Raw genomic sequence first — 8,992 nt, 5'->3', positions numbered from 1 at the left:
GATTTGAGTATATACTGTAAGAGAAAGGTTCAAACAGGTCATCGTATTTCTCTAGTCAGGTCTGCTTTTCTCTAGTGATGGGTCGTTCTTGAACGTTTCGTTCATTTTGAACGAATCTTCAATATGACTCGGGAACTACGAGTCCTCTCAGGGAGTGATTTGTTCATCCGCGCGTGCTCACATTTGTGCAGGTGGTATCATTTCAAGTCTTTTGAGTCGTTCATCGCGGAAAAGCAGAAGCCAATCATATGCATTTAGAGCCGGAAAAATAATTGATCCGTTCATCTCTCGAGTCCTCTATCGGGTTTGAGTTATTCGTTTATTACGGGCCAATCATATGCATTTAGAGCCAGAAAAAGTATTGATCCGTTCATCTCTCGAGTCTTCTATCGGGTCTGAGTCATTCGTTCATCCCAGGCCAATCACATGCGTATAGAGCCGGAAAAAGTATTGATCCGTTCACCTCTAGAGTCCTCGTCTGAGTCGTTCATCACGTGAAAGACAGAAGCCAATCGTATGCATTTAGAGCCGGAAAGAGATTTGATCCGTTCAACGACTCAAGAACCAGATGACTGGCAAGGTGAACTACAGTAATTATCATGGCTCAGACTGTGTACATTGGTTAAGATTATATGTGACTGTCAGTGTAACGTGAACAAACCACTGGCATTTGAAGACATGAAGAGGTGAGCTGAGCAAAGAGACAACAATACCTACATAGACAAAAGAGCAGGTAAACACTGAATTATTATTTTCTCCTTCTTATAGTTTTCTATTTATGACTTATTTGTTGTGTGATCAACCAATTGGGCCAGTTGTAGATGTGTTTGGAAGCAAATCGTAATATTTTAATAGTAATTTGGCAAATTAAACCAAATGAACGAAATGACTCAAAAAAAGATTCGCTCATCTCGATGAACGAGTCTCAAAGATCCGAGTCAATAAAATGATCCGAACTTCCCATCACTACTTCTCTAACTCTTTCATCTTTCTTTGAGCAATTGATGTTGTGTATTTATAATCCCTGATTTGGCTTATCGATGTTTACCAATAAAAGGTTATGTTCAATTCATTTCAACTCATTATGACTAGTATATTATCAATATATAAAGCGCGAGAGAAAAGCGTTATCGTATGCTATTTTTCTTTTCGTTCTGCTTAATCACGTGCCCCCAAAAAAGATATTTAAAGATATTTAGTGTTGGCAGGTATGTGTTAACCTTTATATGAAGATGGTTTTAGGGTGATTCAGTGGTTAGCACTGTTGCCTCACAGCAAGAAGGTCAAAGGTTCGAGTCCTTGGCTGGGCCAGTTGGCGTTTCTGTGTGGAGTTTGCATGTCCATGATGGTGAAGGTTTCCTCCAGGTGCTCCAGTTTCCCCCACAGTCCAAACACATGCGCTATAGGTCAACTGAATAAACTACATTGCCCGTAATATATGAGTGTGAATGAGTGTGTATGGAGGTTTCCCAGTACTGGGTTGTAGCTGAAAGGGTATCCGCTGTGTAAAACATATGCTGAATAAGTTGGCGGGTCATTCCGCTGTGGCGACCCCTGATGAATAAAGCAACTAAGCAGAAGGGAAATGAATGAATGAATGAATATGGGTTTGTAAAATAGTCCTGCTGTCTGGACATTTAATGAATAATTACTGTACAGTATCTGAAAAACATTTTGATTATAAGAACTACATATAGACCACAGAGTGTTTGCTTTCATTTATTGGTGTAATTAAACAGTATGCTTTGGTTACAGTCTACAAACTAACACACATTAACAAAGCTTTTGACTTACATGTAGAAGTGTAGAAGAAAACGTAGAAGAAAACAATGAATGTTTTGGTAGCACATTCCTCACAAAGGTGTTTGTTGTATTGACAGAAATAGATGATCGCTATCTGTACACTATAAAGCTTCATTTCTGAGTTACCTAAAGCAATATGAGATTAAATATGATTCAAACACAACCCAGCCGTCCAATATTTTAAGATGAAATCACCTTACAATTTGGGGGGGAAAAAAGCAAAACATAAATGCAGATTCAAAGTGTGGCCTTTTCTTCACTATCCTTTTTCATCTTCACTATATGACAATTCAGGTCACTTCTTTTTCCAGAGCTTTCCAAAGAGATCACAGTTTCACACCAGAGCTCTTTATCTTTACGTTTCTTGATATCTTTGACTTTAAACTTCTCATATGGAGGAATCAGCACTTCTCTCTCCTCAGGATACTTAGAGTATTTCTCAATATGAGCACCTTCACAGGTGTGAATTTCAAAACAAGTTTTACCTCCATATGCTTCAATCGCTTTTTTGTCAAGAGAGGAGGATGTAAATGAGCCAAAACGAACCTCCCTTCCCTTAACAACATTAACATCCATTGTGGTACCACGATATGTGTTATGGCAACCACCTTTCAGCTTCTGTAATCCTTTTGTTAAAAAAAAGTGAAGTGAGTACCAGTTGTATTTAAGAGTCTTGTAATTAGATTTTCCATTGCGAGCATCAGTATTTAAATTTCTAAACACTTTTAGTCCATTGTTAGTGTAAACATGAATAGCGATTAAACCCAACTCCTTGTATATTTTACTAGCTTCAAGCCAAGCTATAGAATAATTTCTAGACTTGTTAAATTCCTCCTTCAGATATGTATCGAGCACCAGTTTTCCCATTTCAGCACTGCATCCGTCAAACTGATCATCAACTGAATCCTCTGCCATATCCAAATTCACTCCTTCGACAGCCGCTCTGTGATCCTGCAGTGACAGGAATCATAATGATCAGATCATCAGTGTTGATGTGTGTAATAATATTGATACTACACTCTCAGAAAAAAAGGTACACGGTGGTACAAATAATGTTCCTTGAGGGCCAGTTTTGTACCTTTGTAAAACCTTATATGGGACAGAAAAGACCTCTTATGATTCTGTTCTGTACCTTTTATGGTACAATTCAAATGAAGGTACATAATTGTTTTCATAAAAAGGTACACTCTCAGAAAGAAAGGTACAGGAGCTGTCACTGGGGCGGTACCTTTTTAAACAGTACATATTTGTACCTGAAGAGTCCATAATGGTACTTCAGAGGTACTTTTTAGGTTCATTCGTGTACTAATAATTATCTTTTGAAAAAGTACTGTCCCAGTGACAGCTCCTGTACCTTTATTTCTGAGAATGTACATAAGTGTTGGACAACTCCTTCTTTGTTACAATATCTATGAAGATAAAGATTACTGGAAAGGCAAAATGATTTATGAATAATTTCCATATTGAAACATGAATCATCATTTAAAAGCATATGTTTAAAGAAACCCATAAACAATAATTATTAAGTTCTATAATGCAATAATACAAAACAACTGGTAAAACATTTGTGTCTTTAGCCCCTTTCACACAGTGATACCGGTAAATATCCGGAAAATTTCCGGAATGGCTTTACCGGTAAATTAAAAAGCGCTGTTCACACAGGCAAGGACGTTACGGAATTTTTCCGGAAAAAGAGCATTCACACATCCATCGCAAAATGCCGTTAAATTCTGACATCATTAACTAGAAATGAGCTCTAAACGGCTGCGCTTGTGTTTGTAAACATTTGACTACATCACAAACTCTGTGGATGGATCAGTATTGTGAACAACCCCAATGAAAACATATAGAGAAACACTTGCGCATGTCGAGATGTTCATGATATGTGTGTGTGCTGGCGCTATGGGCGGTCGGGCACACGCAAATCTTGAAGGTAAACAAACAACGGATTATCATAAACTTTTTATCGATGATTATTTACACAGTTAGCATTAAGATGGAACATATAAACGTGATCTGACTAACATCTAGCAGCTAAAGGTGTCCGGAAAAATATTCAAAGGCTTTTATTCTCATTAACCGCGCGCACGTGAATGCATCGGACTGTTCTGATTGGCTAAAGTAGATGTCTCACATCAGCACGATCTAGACGTGTACGCGCTCTTTGCGGAAATCTTCCTTCTGGGTTCACACAGCGCAGCATTCCGGCAAATTACCGGTAATGTTACAACTTCTCTTTCCGGAAAATAGCCGGAATGAATTTACCGGTATTTTCAAAAAGGTTGCCGGTAATTTTCCGGAAAGGTCTGTATGTGTGAAAGGGGCTTTTGATGAAGGTACGTTTTGGTTTCCCATGGTATAAAAAACATGGTAATGTTTTTAAAGGTACAAACTGCAATGGTACAAATTTGTTTCTTTGTCTTAAGGTACAATTCTGTTCCATAAAAAGGTACTGCCCCAGTGACAAGGGTTTGTACCTTCTTTGGTACAACATTGTACCATTTTTTTCAGAAAGTGTAGAACACAAGCTTACCTGTAGAGCAACTACAATGAGGAGAAGAGCCACAACCATCATCTTCATTCAGTGGTCACCAGTGGTCTAGAAGATGCAGAGACTTCAGTGCTTTCTGATAGATACAAATGAATAAATAACTGATTTAAAAAAAAATTATCTACCACCTCAAACTAATAAAGTTTATATTTTACTTTAACCACAAAGTTACCTGGAGTTGTGTTTTCCTGGAGTTCAGAAGCAACGATGAGATGAGATCTGAAGAGTCAGCTGCTCGTAACCAGATGACAACAGCGCTCTTGGAAAGCTGGCTTTTTATATTGGTCTAATTGTATGTGTGCGTGTGTGGATATGTGCATGCGTGCATACACATGTCTTGAGTCAAATGAGCAAGATAAGATGGCAGTGCTATTTAAAATACTTTTTAATCAGCAAACAGCCATAACTATACTTGACGCTATTAAATCGATTAAAGCTTCACCACTGCCTTCTCTTCCCTACACTGTAAAAATGAGTTTCATTCATTCATTTTCTTTTCGGCTTAGTCCTTTTATTAATCTGGGGTCGCCACAGCGGAATGAACCGCCAACTTATCCAGCATATTATTTTACGCAGCGGATGCCCTTCCAGCTGCAACCCATCTCTGGGAAACATCCATACGCTCTCATTCACACACATAAACTACGGATAATTTTAGCATACCCAATTCACCTGTACCGCATGTCTTTGGACTTGTGGGGAAAACCGGAGCACCCGGAAGAAACCCACGCAAACAAAGGGAGAACATGCAAACTCCACACAAAAACGCCAACTGACCCACACTGCAAAAAAAGCTTTTCTTATTTACATATTTTGACTTTTTTTTAGTCCAAATATCTAAAAATTCTTAAAACAGGAAGAGTTTTCTAGACAAGCAAAACATATCGTCGTGTTTTGAGAAATAATATGCCAAAACTAAGTGAGTTTTTCCTTAAAACAAGCAAAATAATTTGCCAATGGGGTTAGCAAAATAATCTTGTTTTTTCTTTTGACATAATTATTTTGCTTACCCCATTTATAGATTATTTTGCTTGTTTTAAGGAAAAACTCACTTAAATTTGGCATATTATTTCTGAAAACAAGACAATATGATTTGCTTGTCCAGAAAATTCTTCTTGATTTAAGACTTTTTAGATATTTGGACTAGAAACAAGATAAAAAATCTAAGTAAGAAAATCATTTTTTGCAGTGTAGCCGAGGCTCAAACCAGCAAAATTCTTGGTGTGAGGCGACAGCACTACCTACTTCGCCACCATTTTGCCTAAAAATTTGTTTCTTAGGGTGTACTCACACTAGGTAAAGTTGCCTTGAACCATGTCAAAGCGTGATTGTCCCCCTTCCCCTCAACCTTTTCTCGATGGCCCACGCTCGCACTGCATTTTACGCTAGAGTCAGAGCACGCTTGCATCATCAATGATGCAACTGTCCGGTTTAACAGAGAAGTGCTCTCGCTCCACACAGTGGACATTGCTTCAGTTATATTGTTTTGTATTACTTTTACTCATTTGATATGCAGTGAATTATTTTCATATGTTGAAATATAAATTATCATATGTCGTCGTGCTGCAGGTATAAGGAGGTTTGCTGAAAGTGCTTTAATAAAAGATGACAGTTCACGTTCATTGAAAAGTAAGAATAATTAATAAATCCATATGAAACTGTCCCTTTAAAGTGACATCATGTCATCGGTTTCGGGCTTAGGCATGCTAAGCACTTACGCTACAAGCGTCCAAAGCCCAACCGAACCATGCTCTGGCACACCTCTTCCAACCGGGCCAGTGCTAGCCAACTGAATCGCACCTGGGCCCAATTTAGAGCACTCACACTTGTCAAGCAAACCAGGAAACACACTTTGGCATGGTTCGGATCGTCTAGTGTGAGTGCAGCCTTAGAGTTTTTGACTACTTTTTAGTCCAAATATCTAAAAATTCTTACATTAAGAAGCAAAACATATTGACTTGTTTTAAGAAATAACATGTACTTAAAACAAGGTAAATAATCTGCCAATGGGGCAAGAAAAATTAACTTCAATTTTAAATAAATGTCAAGAACACATTCATGACCACTTTATTAAATACACCTTACTAGTACCGGGTCGGACCCCCTTTTGCCTTCATCACTCAATTGCTACAGATTTGTCGGCTGCACATCCATGATGTTAATCTCCCGTTCAGAAGATGGCTACTTTTGCCTTTCTATCAGCTGGAACCAGTCTGACCATTCTCCTCTGACCTCTGGCATCAACAAGGCATTTGCACCCACAGACCTGCCGCTCACTGGATATTTTCTCTTTTTCAGACCATTCTCTGTAAACCCTAGAAATGGTTGTGCATGAAAATCCCAGTACATCAGCAGCTTCTGAAATACTCAGAGCAGCCCGTCTGACACCAACAACCCTGCCACGTTCAAAGACACTTAAATCACCTTTCTTCCCAATTCTGATGCTCGGTTCGAACTGTTGCAGATTGTCTGCTAGATTTAGACATAGATTGTCTATGTCTACATGCCTAAATGCATTGAGTTGCTGCCATGTGATCGGCTGATTAGAAATTTGTGTCAACAAGCAGTTGGACAGGTGGCCGGTGGCCGGTGAGTGTAAATTGTAAAGCAAAAACACGTTTTTTTTTTCTAATTTCTTATTTATAATTGTCTAAAAAAAATTTAGATATTTGGACTAGAAAAACAAACAAACTCTAGGTATAAGAAAAACATTTTCGCAGTCTCTTGGTCATGAGAGAACATCATACCAACAGTAAAATGTGGTGGTGGTAGTCTGATAGTCTGACTCTGTTTTGCTACTTTAGGAGCTGGAAGACTTGCTGTGATAAACAACTATGAATTCTGCTGCTGCACCAAAACATCCTGAAGGAGAACGTCCAGCCATCTGTCAGTGAACTCAAGCTAAACTGAACTTGGGTTCTGTAGCAGGGCAATGATCCAAAGCACACCACCAAGTCCACTTCTAAATGGCTAAAGAAAAGCAAAATGATGACCTAGTCAGTCCTGACCTAAATACAATTGAGATGCTGTGCAATTGACACCTAAAAGTCGTTTCGTACTCAAAACCCCTCTAACATGGCTGAATTACAACAATTCTGCAAAGATGATTGGGCCAAAATTCCTCCACAGCGCTGTAACAGACTCATTGCAAGTGATCAAAAATGCTTAACTGCATTTGTTGCTGCTAAAAGTGGCCCAACCAGTTGGTTAAGGGGCAAACACTTTCACACAGGGCTATGTAGGTTTATATTTTGTTTTCCCTTAATAATTTCTTTAATAATCTGAAACATTGAAGTGTGACTGCTTTGTTCCACGTGATTTTGTGTATTTTCTCCTCCTCCTGTCTCCGCTTTTACTCTCTTAGGTTGTGTTTTTTGGTCCAGTAAAAATGCCAATCATCATTTCGATGGAACCAGTTTCCTGCAATTTGCTGATGAGCCAGGTGGATTTAAAGGCCTGCAAGATCACTGTAAGGTGTGTGCTCTGCCTCGGCATTCCCCTTTTCAAAGTAGGCACTGCTTTAATAGTTGCTGTATGATACTAAACCGAGCAATATGGCATAGTTTTAATCTGCTTTAGCTTACTTTGTTGTGTTAAATAGCTTGAGTGTTTTACCCGTACAATTTAGTGTTTTTAGTTTCATTAGTTTAGATCGAGTGTCGTGTGCACTGCAGATGTCGGGTTTAATTTTCATACTTTATTTTGTCGCCTAGTTTAAATGCCAGATTTAAAGGTTGTTTTTGTTCATTTCTTTGATTTGGCTTAGACTATCCGTTTTCATTTATGAATAATATTGTAAATATTTTCCTTCTGTTATTGTTCCTTAATTGAAAATAATTTTTAGCCAAATCCTTGATTCTGTCGCACACATTACATTTGTCTCTCTAAAACGTTACAGCATCTCTTTTAACATCATGAACTCGTAACAGTGACAAACATGCAAAAACTTGGGGGGGGGGGGGGGGGAGGGGGAGGGGGGGGGGCAGTAAGGAGGGCATTAAAAAGCAATGTTTGCAGCTCAGATTGCACAGAGTTTGCATTCAGACCCCTCTAGACCTTAAAGCACATTCACTGCATTTCTGGGATTTTTCTGCACTACTTCACTGTATTCAACCTTCACTTACTCTGTCAATAAACATCCTTTTGGGATTTTTGTTCACTTTTAACATCTTTTGTTCGTCTTTTCATTCTCCCTTGCGACTATATTATTGTTCAACAAGTTAAGTAAAATTTTAAAAGTAACCTTCCCAACCTTGTTTATGCATAATCTAAAATGTCCTTACAAATTCCCAACACCCTTCAGTCCTATTTTTAATCTATTTCTACCTTCACCTAATCCCTTGTTATGAAATAATGCTAACAAATGTTTCTGAATGGATCAGTTTTATACCTCCAGATGAATGTGCAGACTGAACTCAGAATGTAAATCCCACCAGATGCCCTGTGCAGTTCAGGAGTAAGATTAAAAGGAGCATTCAAATGAACTTTAACGAACATCCATATCTTACTACTGTCGAACCACATTTGCCTTTATAGAGTATTTAATCTTTCATATATGTAAGTAGACTGGTTCAAGATAAGGTTGTCTGTTAAGTTTTTTATCTTATGCATATAGGCAAAAAAGTGTGCAGTGGCCTT

General features: G+C 38.3%; 1 protein-coding gene across 1 annotated transcript; it reads right to left on the bottom strand.

The window, feature by feature from the left end:
• Positions 1–234: 234 nt before the first annotated feature.
• LOC141381348 (erythroblast NAD(P)(+)--arginine ADP-ribosyltransferase-like) lies at positions 235–4,378 on the bottom strand. The gene is made up of 2 exons (XM_073945296.1): positions 4,337–4,378; positions 235–2,754 (listed from the first exon to the last, which is right to left on the bottom strand). Exons 1-2 carry the CDS (start codon positions 4,376–4,378, stop codon positions 2,041–2,043), a joined length of 756 nt encoding a protein of 251 aa, XP_073801397.1. The 3' UTR covers positions 235–2,040.
• Positions 4,379–8,992: the final 4,614 nt, after the last annotated feature.

This window comes from Danio rerio, chromosome 3 (genome assembly GCF_049306965.1).
Source record: "Danio rerio strain Tuebingen ecotype United States chromosome 3, GRCz12tu, whole genome shotgun sequence".
In the NCBI taxonomy this organism is placed as follows: Eukaryota; Metazoa; Chordata; class Actinopteri; order Cypriniformes; family Danionidae; genus Danio; species Danio rerio.
This window is presented reverse-complemented; position numbering and strand designations above follow the sequence as displayed.

Excerpts from the sequence above, each read along its gene's own strand:
- LOC141381348 (XM_073945296.1), bottom strand. The coding sequence starts at position 4,378 with ATGATGGTTGTGGCTCTTCTCCTCATTGTAGTTGCTCTACAG. Across the intron at positions 2,755-4,336 it reads TCATTGTAGTTGCTCTACAG|GATCACAGAGCGGCTGTCGA; the intron begins GTAAGCTTGTGT and ends CTGTCACTGCAG.